The sequence below is a fragment of the Tamandua tetradactyla genome, chromosome 1, assembly GCF_023851605.1.
Source record: "Tamandua tetradactyla isolate mTamTet1 chromosome 1, mTamTet1.pri, whole genome shotgun sequence".
Taxonomy (NCBI): Eukaryota; Metazoa; Chordata; class Mammalia; order Pilosa; family Myrmecophagidae; genus Tamandua; species Tamandua tetradactyla.
Genome location: NC_135327.1, coordinates 26,273,694 through 26,294,815, shown reverse-complemented (window position 1 = coordinate 26,294,815; position 21,122 = coordinate 26,273,694). Strand labels below are relative to the sequence as shown.

At 42.5% G+C, this 21,122-nt stretch overlaps 2 protein-coding genes and 1 long non-coding RNA gene across 4 annotated transcripts; 1 reads left to right on the top strand and 2 right to left on the bottom strand.

The window, feature by feature from the left end:
- Positions 1-7,151: 7,151 nt before the first annotated feature.
- On the top strand, positions 7,152-17,292 carry TUBB1 (tubulin beta 1 class VI). The gene is made up of 4 exons (XM_077112717.1): positions 7,152-7,678; positions 9,726-9,834; positions 10,299-10,409; positions 10,538-17,292. Exons 1-4 carry the CDS (start codon positions 7,622-7,624, stop codon positions 11,620-11,622), a joined length of 1,362 nt encoding a protein of 453 aa, XP_076968832.1. The 5' UTR covers positions 7,152-7,621; the 3' UTR covers positions 11,623-17,292.
- Positions 15,298-19,325, bottom strand: ATP5F1E (ATP synthase F1 subunit epsilon). The gene is made up of 3 exons (XM_077112745.1): positions 19,180-19,325; positions 16,889-17,015; positions 15,298-15,440 (listed from the first exon to the last, which is right to left on the bottom strand). The coding sequence occupies exons 1-2, from the start codon at positions 19,209-19,211 to the stop codon at positions 16,892-16,894; spliced, it is 156 nt and encodes a 51-aa protein (XP_076968860.1). The 5' UTR covers positions 19,212-19,325; the 3' UTR covers positions 15,298-15,440; positions 16,889-16,891.
- LOC143644152 (uncharacterized) lies at positions 17,024-19,173 on the bottom strand. 2 transcript variants are annotated; one of them, XR_013156534.1, is made up of 3 exons: positions 18,604-19,173; positions 18,018-18,078; positions 17,024-17,307 (listed from the first exon to the last, which is right to left on the bottom strand). It is a non-coding gene; the product is annotated as an uncharacterized LOC143644152 (long non-coding RNA). The 2 variants fall into 2 exon arrangements; XR_013156536.1 differs by having other exon boundaries at positions 17,024-17,253.
- Positions 19,326-21,122: the final 1,797 nt, after the last annotated feature.

Below are 21,122 nucleotides of genomic sequence, written 5' to 3'. Positions count from 1 at the left end.
TCTGGGTTCTATTTTAATTAAGGGCTGTACTTTTTTTAAATACAATTTTATTGAGATATATTCATACACCATATAACCCATCCAAAGTATATAATCAATGGCTCACAGCATCATTATATAGTTGTACACTCATCACCACAATTTTAGAATGTTTTCATTACTCCAAAAAGAGAAATAAAAGGAAACCCCCCCACAAGACACATACCTCTTATCTCCCCCATTATTATTGTTTTTATTTTATTATTAATATTTTTTTTAAAGAGAGAGTTTATTACTTTTACAGTAAGGTGCATAGTAGGAGAGCAGATGGCCTATCGGCTCAAAATCTCTCTCTCTGAATGACAAGAATTCAGATAGTTTTATTAGAGAAAAGGATGGGCAGGGTTTAGGTAATAAGCACAGTGGCCCCAGATGGTGTAATTAGAGGTGATCTAATCATTGCACATGTGCAGATTTATTACATGCTTCGTCACAGAACGTATGTAAGAAAATGGCAGGATGGGCATGATTTTCAGTATTGTATAGAGGTATAGGTGAGCTGTAGGTTACAATCTAAGTTACTGTGCATGTTAGGTGGGCCCGCTTTGGTTAGTCTCTATCAAGATAACTTTGGACTTGGGGCGGGTTAGTTCTGGGCTGACCCAAGACCCTTCATTGATAAATATTAGAGGCTGCCTTTAGTGATTACAAGACTCTGAAGTCGAAAAACTCGATAAATGGATACAGATCAAGGTTAGTCACAAGGTTTTTACAATCACAAGGACAGATGATAAGGGCTATACAGTCATTAGCGATCAAGGCAGTGGGATAACAATGAAGAGATTTCAGGAATTTCCTTTGTGTACTCCACTACACCAAAAAGCAAGAAGGAATATCTATATAATGATTCAACAATTAAACTCATCCCTTAAATCCTGATTTCTAGGTTACAATTCCTCCCTCTTCTTTGATAATTATCTCTCGATCTTGAGGGATATCTGGGTGACGACTCTTCTAACTATTTCAACGTTAAAAAAGGGCATTATTATTAAGGGGCAGAGGGATGAAACCAGTTGCTGTTCTTGGAGAGTCCAGTATTTCTAGGTTTCAGGGCTTCTCTGGCATTGGAACAATCTGGAGGTTTTAAGTCTCTGGAAAACAAATTCACTAAGTGTAAAGTTTCATAGAGATCAGGGTATCTTTCAGGTTTCCAGCACTATGGTTGGTTGGGATTTGCCATACTGGGGCAGTTTGCAAAATCTTGCTGGAACTTGCATAAGCGTAACGTCCAGAATGACCTCTCCACTTAATGTGAAATCTCTTAGTCACTGAAACTCTATTTCTTTCCCCCCTTTTGGTCAACTAATCCACAATGCCAGGGCCAGGATCATCCTTGGGACTTACATCTCTTGATACCACAGCCAGTTATGTCCCACGATTCCAGGACCAGGCTTTATACCCCTGGAAATTACGTCCTACCTACATAGGGGGAAAGGTCAGAGTTTGGCTTAGAGAGAGACCACATTTGAGCAACAGCAGAGGCTTTCTAGAGAGGATTCTTAAGCACTAATCATAAGTAGGTTCAGTTTGCTATCATAGAAATAACTTTCATAAGGGCAAGCCTCAAAATTGAGCCTTTGGCTTATCAAATTTGGAGCCCCTCTTGCTTAAGAAAATGTCAGGAATTCCCCAGGTGGGGAAGTTTAATAGTTCTATTTTTCCTAGTCTGTCAAGGGGCTTTACAAATACTTTTTCATTTTCTGCCCAAAATACAGTGAAATGCATCGTGGCATAACATTAACTTGTATAGAATATTAAGATTTTATTTTATTCTAGATTTTATATCAAATAAAGCTGAATTAGGTTGTTTAAATAAACTGACAAGACAGAGTAGATAGTGTGCTACAGAAATTTTAAAATTTGGACACAATAAATTTTTCTTTTTGTCTTATACAAAAATCAAAGCTTTAAGATATAGATTTTTTTTTACCTTGCATATTGAGTTACTTTAGTTTTTTTATAACAGATTTATTGAGATATAATTCAAAGCCACAAAATCCACCATTTAAAAGGTACAATTCAGTAGTGTTTAGTGTAATCACAAAGGAGTTACCTTAGTTTTAACTAGATCAGTTTCAGTCACATCTTTTTTTTTTCACCTTGTATATTGAGTTATCTTAGTTTTAAACATATCAGTTTCAGTTACATCTTTAACAGGAGTTTGGTTTTTTCCAGTTTTTTTTTTAACAGTTGCTATATGGAGTTATGGTGACTTTCAGAGCTGGAGAACTAAATCTGAGTCTCAAGTGTCACATAGATACTTAAAGTTCCAGGGAACTACTAAGTTATACAAAAAGCAAAGAATTTCAGAATGTAAAGATAACAGTTAGAGCTTACAATCTAAGCTTTAATTTTTATAAAGATTTTTAAATGAAGTTACTTTAGAAATAAAAACATTTGACAATTGTGTAATATTAACACACCATAGCAGAGATTTTGTACTGCTTCACTTTGTTGTTTTTATTTTATTATTCATCTGCCCATACGCTGGGTAAAGGAAGTGTGTTGGTCACAAGGTTTTTGCAATCACACGGTCACACGATGAAAGCTATATAATTATACAATCATTATCAAAGGCCAAACCTACTGGGTTAGAGTCCAACAATTTCAGGTATTTCCTTCTGGCTATTCTAATACACTAGGAACTGAAAAAAAAATCTATATAATGATTCAGTAGACATAATCATTTGTTAAATCCCAGCTTCCCAGTTACACTCCTCCTTCTCATTTGATCGTTCTCTCAATCTTTTTTTTTTTAATACAGTGTTATTGATATACACTCACACACCATACAGACCATCTGAAGTATACAATCACTGGCTCACAGTATTATCATGTTGTTGTGCATACATTCCCATGATCAATTTTGGAACATTTTCTCTCAATCTTCAGGGATATCTGGGCAATGACCTTTTTAACATCTTCGTGCTAGAAAGGGGTGTTGACCTTATTAGGTAGAGGAATGAAACTGGCTGATGTTCTAAGAGAGACTGATACCTCTGGTTTTAGGGACTTACTGACATAGGGACAACTGGAGGCCTTAAGTTTCTGAAAACATAAACTTACTAAGTAAAACATTTACAGAGACTTAGGTAGAGCCCAGGGTATTCTTTAGGGTTTTCAGGAACACTGTTGGTTGGGGCATGGCTGCTATTTGCAATATCTAGCTGAAGCCTGCAAAAGAGTAACCTCCAGAATACACTCTTGACTCTAAAATCTCTTAGCCATTGAAACCTTATCTCATTACATTTCTTTCCCCCTTTTAGTCAAGAAGGCATTGTCAATCCCTTGATGCTAGAGCTATGTTCATCCCTGGGAGTCATACCCTATGGGGTGAAGGTGTGGGTAGGGGTTCATCTGCCAAGTTGGCCAAGAGAGAGAAGCCACATTTGAGCAACAAAAGAGGTTCTTCAGAGGTGACTCTTAGGCATATTATAAGCAGGCTTCGCCTCACCATTGCAGAAATAAGTTTCATAAGGGCAAACCTCAAGATCAAGGGCTTGGCTTATTATACTGAGAGTCCCTAATGCTTGGGAGAATATCAGGAAGTCCCCAGGTGGGGGATGTACATTGTTTTCTTAGACATAATGCTATTGCATACTTAACAGACTACACTATAGTGAGACCATAACTTTTATATGCACTGGGAAACAAATTTGTGTGACTCACTTTTTTTTTATGATATTCACTTTGCTGTGGTGGTCTGGAGCCAGGCCTGCAGTGTCTCCGAGGTGTGCCTATATTCATGATTCAAAACAGCATCACGGCAGGCCACGTTGGCGGTGGCCAACTCGAGATGCAGTAGACATGTAGGCACAGAGCAAACGCGCCCATCCGTGTGGAAACATACACCTTGTCCTTCTGTCCCAAGAACCAGACTTGAAAAATGCTGCCCATCAGTGTGGGCAGGGGCCAACCACATCTCCATCGCTCCTCTTGGCACACTTGCAACTCGGCACTGGTCACCCCATTTTAATATGAGAAAGGCCAGGCTGAGGGAGGATAAGGGCTCCGGGTAGGGTCTGAGCCCAGTTTGGGCCTCCAGGGACCTGCAAACTTCCCCTTGCCCAGTATCTGCCCCTACCTCTCACCCTCTCCAAAGTCCAGTGTCCAAAACTCAGCCCTGGCAGAGCCTGAATAAACACAGCTGCCATACCCGAATGCAAGCAAACAGGGTTTCTCTTTTCTCCCCCTTTTTGACAGCCCTATTAACAGAAAAACCTTTTAAGCATTCATCTGAAAATGCAGGCTTTTTTTCTCTCCCTAAGCAAACTGTTGGGACCAAGAGGTGTGTGTGCATCAGGGTGGCAGCTGTGGCAGTGGGGGATGCGGTGGGGCGAACACACTGGCTCCTGCTCCTGCAGCCGGGAGTAGACACAGGAAGACCAAAAATGACCCGGGCCCAGCCCGGCAGGAGGCCCCTCTCAGGCTTCCCTTGGTAGCTCCCATAAGGGTTCCTCATCCACGACCTGCTTGTGGGCAGCCAGGTTGCTAGGGAGACTTTATAGCTTCAGCCCAGACCCCCTTCTGGGGGCTGGAGGAATCTTCACACACTGGGGAAAGGCCTTGCCACCTGGGGCTGGGCCCAGCCATCAGGACAACTTGTGAATAAACACGGTCATGACTTTGAGAAAACCAGCCATTCGGAGGTCACAACTGCACAGCTGTTTGTGTTCACTTAACAAACATTGACCGAGGCCCTGTTATGTGCCGGCCACTTTGGGGATTGGAAGGCGAAGTGCCATGGGCAGCAACCAGGTGGAGAGGGAGATGAGACCTGTGCAAAAGTTATCAGCAAACAGGGCCCCAGGTGCCAGCTGCAGACTGAAGTGCCCAGGCTCGGGGCCAGAGGCGTCCTTTGGCCAACAGGAAGAGCAGGGGGTCCTGGTGGACAGTGAGGCTGCCTTTGAGCTCTGGAGAAGTTGGATGAGCTGGGGGAGTTGGGGTAAGGTGGTATGCAGTGCAGAGAGAAGAGGTAAAGAGACCAAGGCACCCCGGCAGAGGGAGGGAAGATGGGGTAATGTCGAAGAAAGCTGAATGGTCCATCCTGTGTATTTTCTAATTTGTGAAAAGACCACTGTGCACTTGTGAATTTCTTCCTTTTGAATTTGCACATTCTTCTCTTTACCCTTTGCGGGGTGGACCAGAAGCATCTGTGAATCATGTGGCCATGCAGAATTGAGTAGAAAAATTTCCAACTTAGAGAAACCTTGCAAGAGCACTAATCTTGCAAGGTTTCCCTAAGTTTGAAAAGGTTCACCAGTTGCTAACATTTTCCCACATTTGCTTCATTGCTCCCTCCACACTTATCCTAGTATTACTGTTGCTGAGAACTGGTGGAGAGTACGTTGTAGATCAAGACTCATCACAGTATCTCCTGAAAGCCAGGCCTTGTGCTGACACAGCACTGGGCAGTAGTCAAGCTCAGGAAATGTAACATGGAGACAATAATATTCTCATGTGTACTCCAAATTTTGACAATTGTTCTGCATCTTTTCCTTGCATTCAGGATCCAATCCAGGATCAGGTAGGGACAGATCAGTCCTGGAAACTGCACCACTGACAGGTGCTGAGGGATGAACTGTCCTGTTCCTGGCAGGCCAGTCAGAGCCCCTCTCTGCCCATACGTGGGTGTCTTTTCTTGTGCTCAGCCAAGCCCTCTTCTTTGTGGTCCAGCTCCTTTGGGAGTAAGTAGAGGCGATTTCACCCCACTCTCCACCCTAACTGGTCCTGCTCCTATCACTGACCTCCCCCCCCAGGCCTCATGGGATTAGGATTCAGTGGCCAGGAAAGGATCTAGGCCCAGCAGGGACAGATCCCTCGTGAACAAGTTGAGGGCAACGTCCCATGTCCCAGCAGAGACAGATGTCTGAATCCACAGTTCAGTGCTCCCGCCTTTGGTTCTGCATTCTGTGGGCTGGTGTCCCTGAGCTGTGCCAGGGCTTGGTGCACACAAGGTCTGCTGACACCTGTCTCTCCATTCCTATTTTGTGTGCTCCCAGCAGGGTCTATGACATGTGGTCTTCAAGTTGGGGGAGCTACTGGGTGATGGGGCACCAGCCTTGGGGAGCCCAATGAACCCTGAGGAGAAGTCTCGAGTGGCCCTGTCCACCTGCCCCTCCAGAGGGCCACGAGCAGCGGGTGGGTCTTGCCAGTTTTCCCATCATCAACCCAGCATTCTGGCTCCTTCTCAGGGGGCTCCACTTCCTCCTTTTTGTCTGCAGAAGCCATTGCTCCTGGGCAGGATTTTTAAGCTGGTGCCTGCTGGCCACCCTGCTGAGGCCCCTGGGTGATGGAGGGAGGCAGTTTTGTAAGGTATTTTGCTGGAAGCACAGGGAGGCTTGCCAAGGACCTGGGGCAGAAAAGCCAGTTCCAGTGACCTGTGGCTGCCTCTGCCAGGTGTTGGGGAAACGGGAGGAGTCCAGCCCGGCTCTCCCTGGAGAAATTTAGGGTCTGGTGAAGGGATTAGGTGGCAACAATCACCCCCCAGTCAACATGAGGAGGGCAAGGAGGTCGATGGGGCAAGGAGCTAGGGAGGGGGTGGCACAGCCAGGCTCTGACAGCGCCGATAGGGTCCCCTCTGAGGAAGGCTTGGCAGGAAGGACCAGAAGGAGTGCTTCAGGGAAGGAGAGCGCGATTAGAGGGGTGAATGTGTGGGATGGGAGCCGGTGGGATGGCCTGCAAATGGAGACACCCTCCAGGCCAGTCCCAGCACAGGGTTTCTGAGGACAGGACTTTGGAAAAGGGGCTGGGAAGTAGTTGGGGGGCAGATTGGGAAAGCCCTTGATTGTGGTAAATGGGTTTGGATTTTGCTTCTTTACCATGGATACCCAAATGCCAAAGAATCCCACATCACCTTCCTGACTTTGACCAAATTCAAAATGGAAACTTCTAACATTATCCTGTTACAGAAAACAGGATATATAGCTACTTTTTTCTGTTAACATTAATGTATATAGCTTAAAGTGTCCACTCATATCCCACCCAAAGCCACCTCAGTGCCACCAGGGGCTTTTATACCACCTTTGGAAACAGGCTGAACAGAGTGAGGTCTGTGGCTAGGTTTAAAAGGTGACACATCTTTCTGGTTGTGTGACTTCACTCTCTGGGATGCCATGGCTTCATATGTCAATGATGGGTTTAGATAGCACAACTGGTTCTGGCTGGAAAAGGCCTTCATCCATCGACTGGATGAGATGAGCCAGGATACCCTCTCCTATCACCACCCAGAGCCCACAGCCAGTGCTGCTGCCCAGAGGCCACTGTGGCCAGGCCTGCTGATATCCCGAGCTTCCATGAACTGGGCACACAGGCAGCCTTTGGTCCTAGGAAATGACTGGGCGATATTCTGTACTGAGAAAGGAAAGAACTGCCCCCCTCCTCCGAAAGGACAATAGGCAGGGAGCAGAGAGGGGGTGGGGTTGGCCTCTGGGCTGGACACACCCTCAGGGTGCTCTAGTTGGGTGGCTTGGTCAGCTGCCCTTCATTGCCATGCTGGAGTGGTGTTGGCTTGCAGGGTGAACGACGCTTTCCCCGAATCTGAGAATTCTGTGAAGACCAAATACTTGAGTGTGAAGCAAGAATGCGTGAAATTGTGCACATTCAGATCGGCCAGTGTGGAAACCAGATTGGAGCCAAGGTAGGAAAGGTTGAATTACTAGGTGAATTACACTGCCATCCTTTGGTGTAGCTAGCTGACAAAATGCCATGGTTTAAGTGGGGAAGGCAAAGTAGAGCAGCCTGTGTGCACTTGCCAAATATTTGATTTATTAAGTGACATCTTTTAAAAAGACACAGGACAAATTAAAGGCTGAAAGTGTTGATTTAATTAATGTTAATTTTGTCAGTAGTTACATTTGTAACACAAGCCTACTAGTTTTTTAAAAACCTTTTTACTGTAAAATATAACATATACAAAGCAAAAAAAGAAAAGCAGTAATTTTCAAAGCACACTTCAATAAGTAGTTATTGAACAGATCCCAGAGTTTGTCATGGGCTACCATTCCACCACCTCGGATTTCTCCTTTTAGCTACTTCTAAACATTGGAAGCTAGAAGGAATATTAACAGTGATTCAGCAGTCATACTTGTTTGCCAAATCCTATTCTCTGTTATAAGTCCTCCTTCTTTGATCCTTCTCCCAATCTATAAGGATCTTTGGGCAATGCCCGTTCTGACTTTTTCATGTTGAGAAGGGGTGGACACACTAAAGAATAGGGGGCTATAAGTGATTACTAATTTTGGAGAGGCTGGTCCGTCTGAGTTTCATGATCTGACCTAGGAACCCTCCAGGAATTATAGGTACCAGGAAGGCAAACTTAGTGCATAAAACCTCTTTACAGAGTCTCAGTTCCAGCCCTAAGTGTCCTTAAGAGTTAACAGGAGTGATGTTGACTAGAGTCCAGCGAACCATGGCAATTAGCACTATCTAACTGAAGCTTGCATAAGAAAAGACTCCAGAATAGCCTCTTAACTTCATTTGATCTCTCTTGGCCACTGATGCCTTATTTTATTACACTTCTTTCCCCCTCTTTGGTGTGGAAGGCATCGTCAATCCCGTAGCTCCAGGGCCAAAATCATATCCTGGAATTACATCCCATGGTATCAGGGAGATCTTCACCCCCGAAACTGCTTGCCCCACATAGGGGAAAGACCAACCAGTTTTACTTATATCATCTCAACAATGAACTTTTCAGATCTAAAAACAGTAATTCGTCTCAAAACCATTTTCCAAGGTTTGTCTTTTCCTCCTTTCCCAAGTTTATGTCATTGGGTAAAATCAATCAACTACTATTCTACTTAGTATGCGATAAAAAATTAAAAAGGTAAACCTAAGTTAAGGTTTTCTTGTATGGTGGCAGAAATGATTAAGTACACCCTCTGGAATATAAATGAGTTTTTCTGCCCCTACCCCTTAAATTTTTTCTACAACAGACCTAATTCCTTTAGCTGATGCAAAGAAACCAGGTATCGGGGTCCTGGTCTCCAGCCCTGATTTTAAGATGACAACCCTCCTAGTAACATCCATCTGGGTTGTTCTCTTTGCTGTTTAAAATTAGTCTAACTGATATGGATTGAAAAGTTTTACTACTAAGGTGCCTGAATGCAGTTGTTTAAAACCTGGGGCAAAGATATTACAGCTCGAGAAGGAGTTGTCCTTCTTCTAGGGCACAGCGACAGCACGATTTTCACAACTAACACGGAGTGGGGGATGGGGGGAGAAGCAGGAGCCACACTGTTCTGAAGTGGAAAGACAATGTAAGAGGGCCAGAGAGAGGGTGCAGAGCCCACATTAGGGTCTCCACTCTCACTCTAGGTCCTGGGGGTCTAGTGGTGAGGGCCCCAGTGGCTCCTTACTATTTGGGGACATATAAACTTTAAGACACTTTTTATTTGTGGTTCATAGAACTTGTCTTTATTTATTCTTCTGCTCTTTGAACAGTGCTGGCAATTTCCTCTATGTGCTTGATATTTGACCTAAGGAGTTCAGGTGTTATAAAATGCAGGTGACACATTCCTGTTTTATTAGTCCAGGCAAATAGTGAATTGCAGCTTGGAGTGGTTTATGAAATTGGCCGACAAAAACTGTTCTGCGCAGGGATAGGGCCATCCCAAGACCCCCGGTGGGGAGTACTCGCACCCTCCCCAGCTGCCCAGGCTGCTGACCTCCCCACCTTCTGCTTTCAGTTCTGGGAGGTGATTGGTGAGGAGCACGGGATTGACCTGGTGGGCAGCTACCATGGCGACTCGGCCTTGCAGCTGGAGCGCATCAGTGTCTACTACAACGAGGCCTATGGTAGGTCTTCCATGGGGGTCTCCCAACAGAAAACCCGAAAGCCCAGCAGATAGAAGGCAGAGCAGGAGAATTCCAGGGGTGAGGGGTGCTCACCCACAGGTGAAGGGTGAACTCGAGGGGGGCGTACTTCCTAATAGAAAGTTTAAGCACCTTCTTCCTTTTTTTGTTTTTAATGGAAGACAGAATCATCTCCAGTAGGAACAGAATCTCCCTCACCGGCCATACAACAAAGCAAAATAAACGATGGAAAAAGTATTTGTTAGGTCTTTTATAGATTCTTGTAATTGTTGGGGTCAACAATAGGATGAGAAGTATTACTGTCTCTACCAAAGACCCCTTTTTTAGAGTACCCTTTTTTTTTTTGGTGGGGAGAGGGAGTCCAGTATCACAGGTTCTATTTTGATGAAAAATAAACTTTTTAGAAAAAAAACAGCGTGTTGACTTCTTCCAACCTTCCGGAGCAGGTAAGAAGTACGTGCCCAGAGCAGTCTTGGTGGACCTAGAACCTGGGACCATGGACAGCATCAGATCAGGCAAATTAGGAGCCCTCTTTCAACCAGACAGTTTTGTCCATGGTAAGTTTTTCTGGAACGACCCATGAGATTATGTGCAGGCCTCCCGGTGGTGCCCCTCTCTCTCTTCATCTTCCTGGCCCCCATCCTTACCCTGGGCAAGGTTACCTTACAAGTCCTTTTTACTGCAGGGAACTCTGGTGCTGGCAACAACTGGGCCAAGGGGCACTACACGGAGGGTGCAGAGCTGATCGAGAGTGTGATGGATGTGGTGAGGGGTGAGAGTGAGAGCTGTGACTGTCTCCAGGGCTTCCAGATTGTTCACTCCCTTGGTGGGGGCACAGGCTCCGGGATGGGCACACTGCTCATGAGCAAGATCCGGGAGGAGTACCCCGACCGCATCCTGAACTCCTTCAGCATCATGCCTTCCCCCAAGGTCTCCGACACGGTGGTGGAGCCTTACAACGCTGTCCTGTCCATCCACCAGCTCATCGAAAACGCCGATGCCTGCTTCTGCATTGACAATGAGGCCCTCTATGACATCTGCTTCCGTACCCTGAGGCTGACCACACCCACCTATGGGGACCTCAACCACCTAGTGTCCTTGACCATGAGTGGGGTCACCACTTCCCTGCGCTTCCCGGGCCAGCTCAATGCCGACCTGCGGAAGCTAGCAGTGAACATGGTGCCCTTCCCCCGCCTGCACTTCTTCATGCCTGGCTTTGCCCCACTCACAGCCCAGGGCAGCCAGCAGTACCGGGCCCTCTCAGTGGCTGAGCTCACCCAGCAGATGTTTGACGCTCGCAACACCATGGCTGCCTGTGACCCTCGCCAGGGCCGCTACCTGACGGTGGCCTGTATCTTTCGGGGCAAGATGTCCATGAAGGAAGTGGACGAGCAGCTGCTTGCCGTGCAGACCAGGAATAGCAGCTGTTTTGTGGAGTGGATTCCCAACAACGTCAAGGTCGCCGTCTGTGACATCCCTCCCCGTGGGCTGAACATGGCTGCCACCTTCATAGGCAACAGCACAGCCATCCAGGAGCTCTTCACCAGGGTATCTGAGCAGTTCTCTGCTATGTTCAAAAGGAAGGCTTTTGTGCACTGGTACACTGGTGAGGGAATGGATGTAAGTGAGTTTGGAGAAGCGGAAAGTAACATCCACGATTTGGTATCTGAATACCAACAATTTCAAGACGCCAAGGCATTTCTGGATGAGAATGAAGAGGTCATGGAAGAGGCGGAAGCTGAACCAGAAGATAAGGGACACTATGAGTGAAGCTGCATGCACGCAAGTGATCAGCAGTCACAGAACTGTTTCCCTCAAGATTAGTGTTTTTTTTCCAGCCATCCAAAGCCTATTCTGCCCTACAGCACAATAACTGATTCCTAGTCATTATTAGCTTTGCTACTAGGAGGCCTGGAGGGAGGACGTGAGGGTCTTCTGCTGTTTGATATTCAATGCACAATCTAGTAACTTTCTTTTTATTAGTAATATGAATGTATGGTAAAGTGCTCCCTTTATTTAGAAGTATATGAGTATCTGCTGTGTGCCCAGTTGGGCACTCAGTGCACCTGTGGATCTGCCAACACTCTCTGTCATTGACTCTAATTTTTAAATGCTTTGGCATGCTAGTACTGATAGGCCCTCTGGAATCCCTACTTGGCCTCATGAGGCTAAGACCCCTGGCTCAGGTGCTCTCTTCACCAACACCAGCCAGCATCCTGTCCCCTTGTGCTTGCTGCCCCCACCATAGCCTGGGGAGAGTTAATGTGTGGGGAGGTAAGGAGTCAGGGTGATCAGCATTCATTAGGAAATTGTGCAGGCCTTGTGTAGACCTCATCCCACTAAATGGAAAAAGAAAACAAGAGGGAAAAAGCCCCAGTAGTTTTCTCTATAAAAATATCTGATGAAAAAAACCCAAGTAAACCCCAAAATGACCAGCAAAACTAAAGAACTTCAATCCCCTGATCTTTATTTCTGAATAGTTAGCTTTTGGCATACACATATTGATATAGTTTTAAGTTTCTTATTAGTGCTAGGTTCTAGGAATTCATTAATGATCATCTTTGATTTTCTTTTTTAAAGGCTATTTTGAAATGCCCTTTTCACTTTCATTCAGCAATCACCCCCCGAAAATGCTATGCAGCCTCTTTGCTCTTTGAGAAAGGGCACAGCATACACACGGCAACCATTCAAATGGAGGAATTAAGCAGCAACAGCAGCAATGTCCTTCCCGGGTACAGAGGACATCATCTCATTAGGGAACTTTTACAGTTCAAATTAATTTGCAGAAGTTGCCATAAATGTCTGCGGGATGACACAGCTTTTAACCATTACACGATTTTAATCTGCTCACATTACAAAAGGACCAAATACACGAGAGCCTAATCAAATCATCTATAACGTCTTAATTACAGTTTACCTATTTCTGACATACAGCACTGCCATCCCTTCCAGTACCATAAGGGTTTTTAACAGCCTTCTTGAATTACCACTGAGCTATGCTAGTTCACCGACAGCCAAGAATGGGAAGATGTTGTAACCCTCATTGTAGGAAATATTTACTTGCAGGCAACTAGAGATTTTCATCTCCTGACTTGTTTTTGCAATCTGCAATAATAAAGCAGCGAGGGAATGGATAACAGTAGGTCATTTGGAGAAATTTCACTCTTTCCACAGAAACATTCAAAGAAACAACTAAAATACATACCAAGAGAAAATTAAGCCTTGCCGTCAGAATCACCAAGTCTATTTACGAAATTACAAAAAAAGCCCCCTAATGTTTTAAACACTTGCTACTTGTGGTTCAAGAAGTGCCAAAAACAAAGCCAGATTTACAAAGGAATTGAAACTAAATACGCTTAGTCTCCTAGTTTGGAGTTAATAACTTCCTAAGATGTTAAAAACACTTACAACCTGTGATTACCTAAGAATTTATACACATGCTTCCTTCAGTACTTTCCTCCTCTCATCTAAAAAGGAAATTAAATAGATGCCTGGAAATATACAGATTTATATCTTGAAACAAAAAGTTTCTGATTTATATCACTGTAAGGATTTTTGCTTGCTCAATAGTAATCAATAATGTACTGAGAAATTTAATTTTAAATGGCTAAATTGCTTTATTTCAGACTAAATAAATTCCCTTTCTTGGAGTCTAATTGCCCAGACTGATTAATTCGACTACTTAAAAATATTTCAAAATGTTATCTCACCATCCTACTCTTTCATATGGTAGAAACAGATTAAAAAAACAAAACTGGAAACCAAGAGAAATCTGTCCCCTCTGATTCTGAGCTTATTCCTTTAGTGGTGTGGTTGCTACGGTGACACTGGTCTCTTGGAGAAAGCAACAGCAGAGTTTTAGTTTGTCTGATGTCTTTGCTTTACACACATGGACATAAGATTAATCAACTTCCTCAAAAAATTACCCAATTGGTGAAAGGCCCACAACTTGGGCCCAGCATTCCTGACAGGTACCCAGCAGGGCTGGATGCGAGAAATTTATTTCATCACAGTTTTTTTTTGAATCAGTGATACAGTCCCAAAGAACCTCTGCTGGCAGTAAACTTGTCTTTTATTCAGTTACTTTAATTCCTTCCATATCCTTAGCCCTGTCTCTAAGCCTCACCTCTAATTATCCCACCTGCTTCTCTAATAAATGACTTAATTACTTGGCTGGAAATAATTTAGCCCTCTGCCGATTAGTTATTTTATTCATCTGGCATCAAAAAGGTCCTATAGCCTTGTGATTCATTTATTCCCATCCTCTGTAATGAAGGATGCTTCCTAATACCTTACTCTTGGGACTGTAGCACTGACACTGAGCTGCCTTGACTTCAAAACAGCAGGACAATAGCACTGAGGCATAGTCCAGAGGCTCTTAACCTGCTCCTGTCCAGCAGCTCCCTGCTATCCCACCTCACTTGGGTATACTTCTTTGCATGCCCTGTGCATAGAATGAAATAAAAACTAAGTTTCCTGTGGCAAGCTGTCATCTCTAGAAGCCAGGGCCAAAGACTATTTTCTTTGGATCACCCTCATTATTGCCTGGAGTTGCCCCTGATAAATTATTGTTAGTTGAAGTACTGTGAGAACCAGTCCTGGTGCAGAAATTGAGCAATGCTTCAAAATTTCCTGTTAAAATTAATTTCTCCATTCTTCAAAAACTATTAAAATCAAGCAGGTAACTTCATAATGGTGTCTGATTTGGTCAAGTGCTTCCAAGTATCAAAGAAAGACAAAAAGCATTTGCTACAGTTCTTCATCACTCAGTACTTTCCTTTATATTGAATGAACGAATAACTCCCTATGCAAATACCACTGGAAGGCTGTAGTCATCATGGCCGGACCTCGCAACTAGAATCTTAGATTTTAATTTCAGCTTAGCCATCAATTCAATAAGCAAATTACAGAACAGCTTTGCCTCATTTCTTACAAGAATTGCTACCAGAATATAAAGATTCATTTATAAAACAACATGAAAAAGCATTTTGTATTTATATAAATCTAGTATTAACAGTTCTCTATAGATTTTAAGTTCATGATAAAAAAAATCAGTACTACAATTTTGTATCTGTTCTTCTAATTTATGTTTTTAGTCATTTTCATTGAGGCTCCCAGCTAAGCAGCACTACCTTGATACTGCTACCTCCACAAAAGGATGAGGACAGCAGATAATGAGCCAGTTGCTCTGACAGATTTTTGCAACTCAAAGTTAAGGGACGAGAGAGCTTCAATAACAGGGTACAAATCTGACCACCAATTAATGCTACAAAAAAGAGCAAACCCTCTCTGGAGACATTTTCAACATGTTTCTGCAGCCCTTTGGTGGGTAGATATTAAATCCCCTCCTCCTTTCTAGAAGCCCCTGTTCACATGGCCATAACCCTCCAACTGTGCAGACAGTGTCAGGAAAAGTCCGGTGGAAACCAAAAAATAACAGAAGAGTGACTCACACTTCATTTTATTGTTACTGTCAATCTATGAACAAGTGCATTTTCCCCCATGAAGCCAGATCACTTTCAATCAGCCATAAATGTGCCCACACATCTTCACCTTGGAAATGTAGCATTTCAAGCTTTAGCCAGGGTCTAGGAAGAAAAGAAAAAACACAAAAGTTGCTGGCTCTGTGTTTTCTGAAAAAATTCAACATGAACATGGGAAATAACTTCCATAGTGAACTGAATAATATTAAGTGTGGCTTCAATGCACTGGGGTGGGACTGAGTCTTGGTTTTCTGTTGTAAAAAGTGATGGCTCACATGCTTGGCCTTAGCTGAACAGGCTTTACCCTGCTAAGTAAAATTAAACATTCTCCTAGCAATAAAGAAATTGCTTTGCCTTCAAAAGATGCAAAAATCCTGCTGGGCTAATGGAGTGGGAACCTTCATCTCCTGCAGGATATAACGGAGAAGGCTTGTCATTTTCTTTATAGGAGCTGGGCACTATTTTGTGATGCCAAAGACATCACAAAGTCAGGAGAGTTAGATTGCAGTCTGACTCAGCTATGCTGCAGAAAGAGGCTAAATGATTTTCTCAGCTCATTGTTAAAACACAACAACCCAAATAAAACCAGGTCTCATTACTTGGAATTATGAGATTAGATAGAGAGCCCCTAGAAAAAGAGCTAAATCCAAAACACTCATCGCCAAGCTTGTAATAAAATATTTACTAATTCAAAATGAAAATAAAAAGTGCTTAGGGGAGATAGTTCCAATAAGTAAAATTGCTCATAACCATAAGCTGCCAAAAGATCAATATTTATCACATTTCCTTGCTACTGTGAATCTGAAGCTTTTTAAAAGCAAACACAAGAAAATCATACCTGAAAAACATCTTTCCCATAATTTGCCTTGCACAACGTCAAGAAAGTAGTTTAGATACCAAATCACCTTAGTAGTTTGGAGTACAAATCTGAATTTTAAAAAAAAACTGTATAAAACTATCTTTCTCTTGCCTGAGAATGTAACTTTATATCACCAACATTCTCTGGAGAAGTTTAACCAAACCTTCTGAAAGCATAAATTTGGTAAAACAATATTCCCTGCAGGGTCTTGCAGATTTTTTTGCCTGATAAAACAGAAGGACCCTTGCCTGTACTTTAGCCTTTATGTTCAGGAAGCAGTGATTTGTGAGAATGGTAGCAGATGTGGGGGAAATAGAAATGCAAAGAGCTATAATTTTTCATGTTACTTGCTATTATATAACTCCAGTTGCAATTACAAACGTGGGGAGTTTATCCTCCAAATTATTTGATTTTGTGCAGACAACTGAAATAGGTTTAATTAAGATGGCTCTGTAATAAGGCATTGCTAAATGAACTGAAAATCAATGTGCCAAGGCCTGAAATGACTTTCTTTTATTATGCCACAGGACTTTTGTAACTTGTATGCTTTAAGTTATGATTCTACTAACTAATTTCTAATGTATTTATTGATCAAAAATCGGAGAGAATGCAACTAAAAGTACTTTTACTTTTTTCAAGTGACCTGAAACAAAATTTAAGATGCAATCTTCTTCCAAACAAGTCAGTAACTTACAGATTATTCTTTTTTCACTTTCACAATTTTTATGCTGCTGCCTGAAGTCTTCTCGGCATTTGCTTTGAATTCAGTCTTTAGTGCATCTCTTACTGCTTTTGCACAGATCTGGGAGTATCGGATGTAGCTGGGAAAAAATAAAGACAGTTGTATCAAGGCTCTCACCAATCTGATGTGTTTTGTTTTCCTTCCTATACTTTTAAATTTTGGTTTGTTTGTGCATGACTAGAGAACTAGATTTAAAACCGAATAATATCAGAAGAAATCTATATGAACAAAAAGAAGACGACTAAAAAGAAATGTACCAAAGTGTTAACTGGTCTTTAGAGAAGCGAATTTCTTTTCTTCTTTGTGCTGTTTTCTTTCTTTAATGCATAAGTATTAATTTAAAATAAAGAGCATAAACATTTTTAAAAATCCTACAATAAAGAAAATATACAAAAATGCTAAGAGGCTATATCATGAAAATTTTTCTCTAGTTAACTTTTTTCTATAATTATCTTATTCTTACAAGGTATATATAATTAAAAGAGAAAAAATTTATTTTGCATTAAAACCATTCTTCCTTTGACAGAGGCTTTCTCGAGACTACTGGATTCAGTTTCACTCGACTGATGTTTAAAATACCTACTAATTAAGGTTTCTAAATTAAACTGAAAAATTCTCAGAAAGCATCATCAATTTTAGCATAACACCTAGAAGCTTGTTTCTGTTTGGTGATGGACTCTCATGAACATCTCAAGAACACTTCCCAAAAGATGACAAGCCCCTTTTCATACTTTTTGAAACAGGAAGGGGGGACTTTTTTGCTGTCGTTTTAATCAGAGAAGTTGTAGATTTACATAAAAATCATGCAGAAAAGAGAGTTCCCATATAACCCTACCTCGATTAACAGCTTGCATTAGTGTGGTATCTGGTGATTAAAGCATATTATTATAATTGTACTATTAACGATAGTCCATTATTTACATTAGGGTTCACTGTTATATGTACAGTCCCATGCTTTATTTTGTTCTTTTAAATTGTTATTCTAGTAACATATACCCTATATTTCAATTGTATATATGGTACTATTTCTCATGTTCTAAAATTGGTTTTGGGGGCTAGAGGTAAGAGTTCCAATGCCTACTTTCACTCCTACTGAAAAGGTGATCTATGAGCTGTTCAATCTTTCTGGCTTGTTTATTCACCTGTAAAATGAGAATAAAAAAGATAATACCTGCCTTGCTGGTGGTTGGGAAAATGAGAAATGAAGTGTGAAAAAGCATGGAATGCCATGCTTTCCATGCTTAAGGGGGCTATCACCTTCTAACTCTATAAAACTTTGCTGGACTTCAGCCAAATCAGGAAACTCTTGGGTTTCTCCATTATATCATAATCACATACCCACATAATTTTACCTTTGGAAGGTACTACTACTCTAATTAATCGAAATGATTAAGTTGTGTTACCTAGAACAAGGTACTTCTGCTCAACTAGATGCACAGGCCAAGAAATTAAGTGTGATCTAAGACCACTGGTTCTCCCATTACAGCAGGGGCCATCTCCTCTAAAGGGTTCCATACTTCAAACACCACTCACTCACCTTTGTGCAAAGCAGACTACAGCTTAACAAGGGTTTTCACCCGTTTGACCAATAAAACCTGTGATTAATAGTAGTTACTTAAAAATATATATATGTACACATGTATATGTAATATCATAGAAGATTTCACCTCAATGCTGGAAAAAGACCAAACATGCTAGCAGTGGTTATATCAAGAGAAATCTTCCCACTTCTGCTTTCCAAATTTTATGAACTATATCGCCTTTACAGTGCACACCATGTATAAATAAAAAAGAAAAAGTCTCCTTTAAAAAAGGAAGGCTTTTTCTTTGCCAAATCTATCACATTTCACCAGGAGTTTTCATTGTTATCTTGTTTGGTACTCATCTCCACCCGATCCATTTTACAGATGAAGTCCACAAAGAATTATGGACTTTGCCTCCACTTTCGACTGACATGAGTATCTGGGACGGGGTCTGGAGCCGAGCCTCAAGTTGTAAACTAGGGCTGTGCAGTCTGGACCTCCCGGGATAGGGCTTCAGGCCTGTGGCGTGCTTGTCCACAGAGACGCCATCTTGATGGGCAGCAGTAGCAACTGAGGTGCTGGTCCCGCAACCGGGTGGGCCACACTGGGCCCGCGATCCCGCGTGGGCCACCGAGCCCGCCTGCTCGACATGACCTCCTGACCCCAGGATGGGCCATGCCGCGGCTCCCTGCGTCCTTCCCTCCGGAGGCCCGGGCCTACCTGAGCCCAGCCTGTCGCCAATACGCCACCATGATGTCACAACAATGGAGCGCGTCGGCCGAGCAGCGAGGGGAGCGTCAATGTCGCCTCAACCCGGCGCGGCCCAGCGGCAGGAAGGTCAGGCCTGAGAAGCGGAAGGGGCGGGACCCTGCGGACCTGCCAATCCCACTGCCTCCTGTTTCTTCCCGCCTTCTCACAAAAGCCCCTGTTGTCCCGCCGCGGGAGCCAATGGGGGCGCGCGGCCTGAGCCGCGAGTGCCAATCCTCAGGCGGGCCAGCCGCCTGCGCCTGCCTATTGGTTCCACGGGGCATGGAGCGGGCCGGACGGCGGCCGGTTTGTCCCCTTCCGGCTTCCGTAGTACCCGCAACGCGGGTGGCGGGGACATCCCATATGGCCGGCGTTAACCTTCTTCCCCCGGAGTGAGAAGTCGCGTGCCTTGGCGAGGACCGGTCGCTGCTGGCCTTTGGCCAGGGAAGCGAAACTGGGATGCTTCTGCCATTAGAGCGAGGTCTGAGTTCTAGATTGCTTCTACATTTAAAGGGCCCCTCGTGTCGGCAAGACAACCGTGTCCCGATAATTGAAATTTAAAAACACACTTAAGTATCTCTACTTTCCCGGAGTTACATTAAAAAAAAAAAAAAAAATTGGAAACAAGTGTAGCTTCATCCAAAGTGTGCCAATCCCACTAGACATTTTATAGTTTAAAATATAACCTATGATCATGGGGCAGGACAGGGGGCGGGGGCAGTAGCCAGGGATGAAGTGGGAATAAAAATCTGAGAGGAAAAAACTGGAGCAACAGGATACCACAGTGGCCATGAAAAGCCCTCACCTTCCATGTTTCGAATTTAAGAGAACGAAACCCCAACCTTGCAATACAGCAATGTTTTATAGCCTTAAATAAAGGGTGTTTTCTAATAAGGAGAAAAAAATTGCTTTTCCTCGAAACCTTTAATTACGAAAGAAATTATAATCAGGAGGTTTTAAAAGCACAGGTTTTCCTTAATTCGCATAAGTTCCATTTTTGATAATACTAGGATAAGGTACTCAATAGTCAAAGAGCTTAATTGACACTTTATTCCAGTCTAGTCCTCTTAAATTCATTTCCTTGCTGTGTATTTATATTTTCACAGGTAAAAGTAAAAAATCATTTTCACTAAAAGAGGCAACTGTATTAGAAAGTGAAAATTTACACAATTTTATCATTAGCTCAGAGTAAAAAAAAAAAATCAAAGGATAAAGAATTTGCTTAGAAATCTTTTATCATTAGGGTATTACACTTTTCTCAAAACAAGTATAATTTACAGGAATTATACAAGGCAAATTTTTTACCAAATATTTAAAAATTAGCAATGTTATTGAGCAGAAATGTTTTTTCAGTTGTAAAAACCATCTTTGGTTACAAAAAATAATCAGAAACCTACCTGGATTTAATGTGCTTTTATAAATGTCCTAAAAAGTCTTGTTTAACGATATTCTAAGTAGAAAAAACACTAATTTTTAAAGTAATTTGATATACTATTTCTGTAGTTCATGTACTAAAATTAACTGGTCTACTTAATAAGAAACCTGATCGAATTTTATTACTTGTACATAAAGCATTGTAAAATAAAGGCAAGAGCTAATCACCTTAACAAAAATACTCTGTATGCAACAAATAAGTATTAAAGATATTAGTGGTTGATAGTAATCTGCTATAAAATATAAAACATTTACTAGATTGTTTTTCAGTTGCAGCTGTCCACTGGCATCCCAAATAAGGGTTTCCCATAGACAAAAGCTGCAGTGAAATTTACTTAATGATTAGTTTAGGTCAATCCATTCTTTTTTCTTTTATTCTTTTTTCTTCCCCACCACCCCCTACGCCCTACAGTGACACCATATTATTAAAAACATTAAGTACCTGGGATTAATGCTTCAGATCAAGACATCATTTGAGTAAT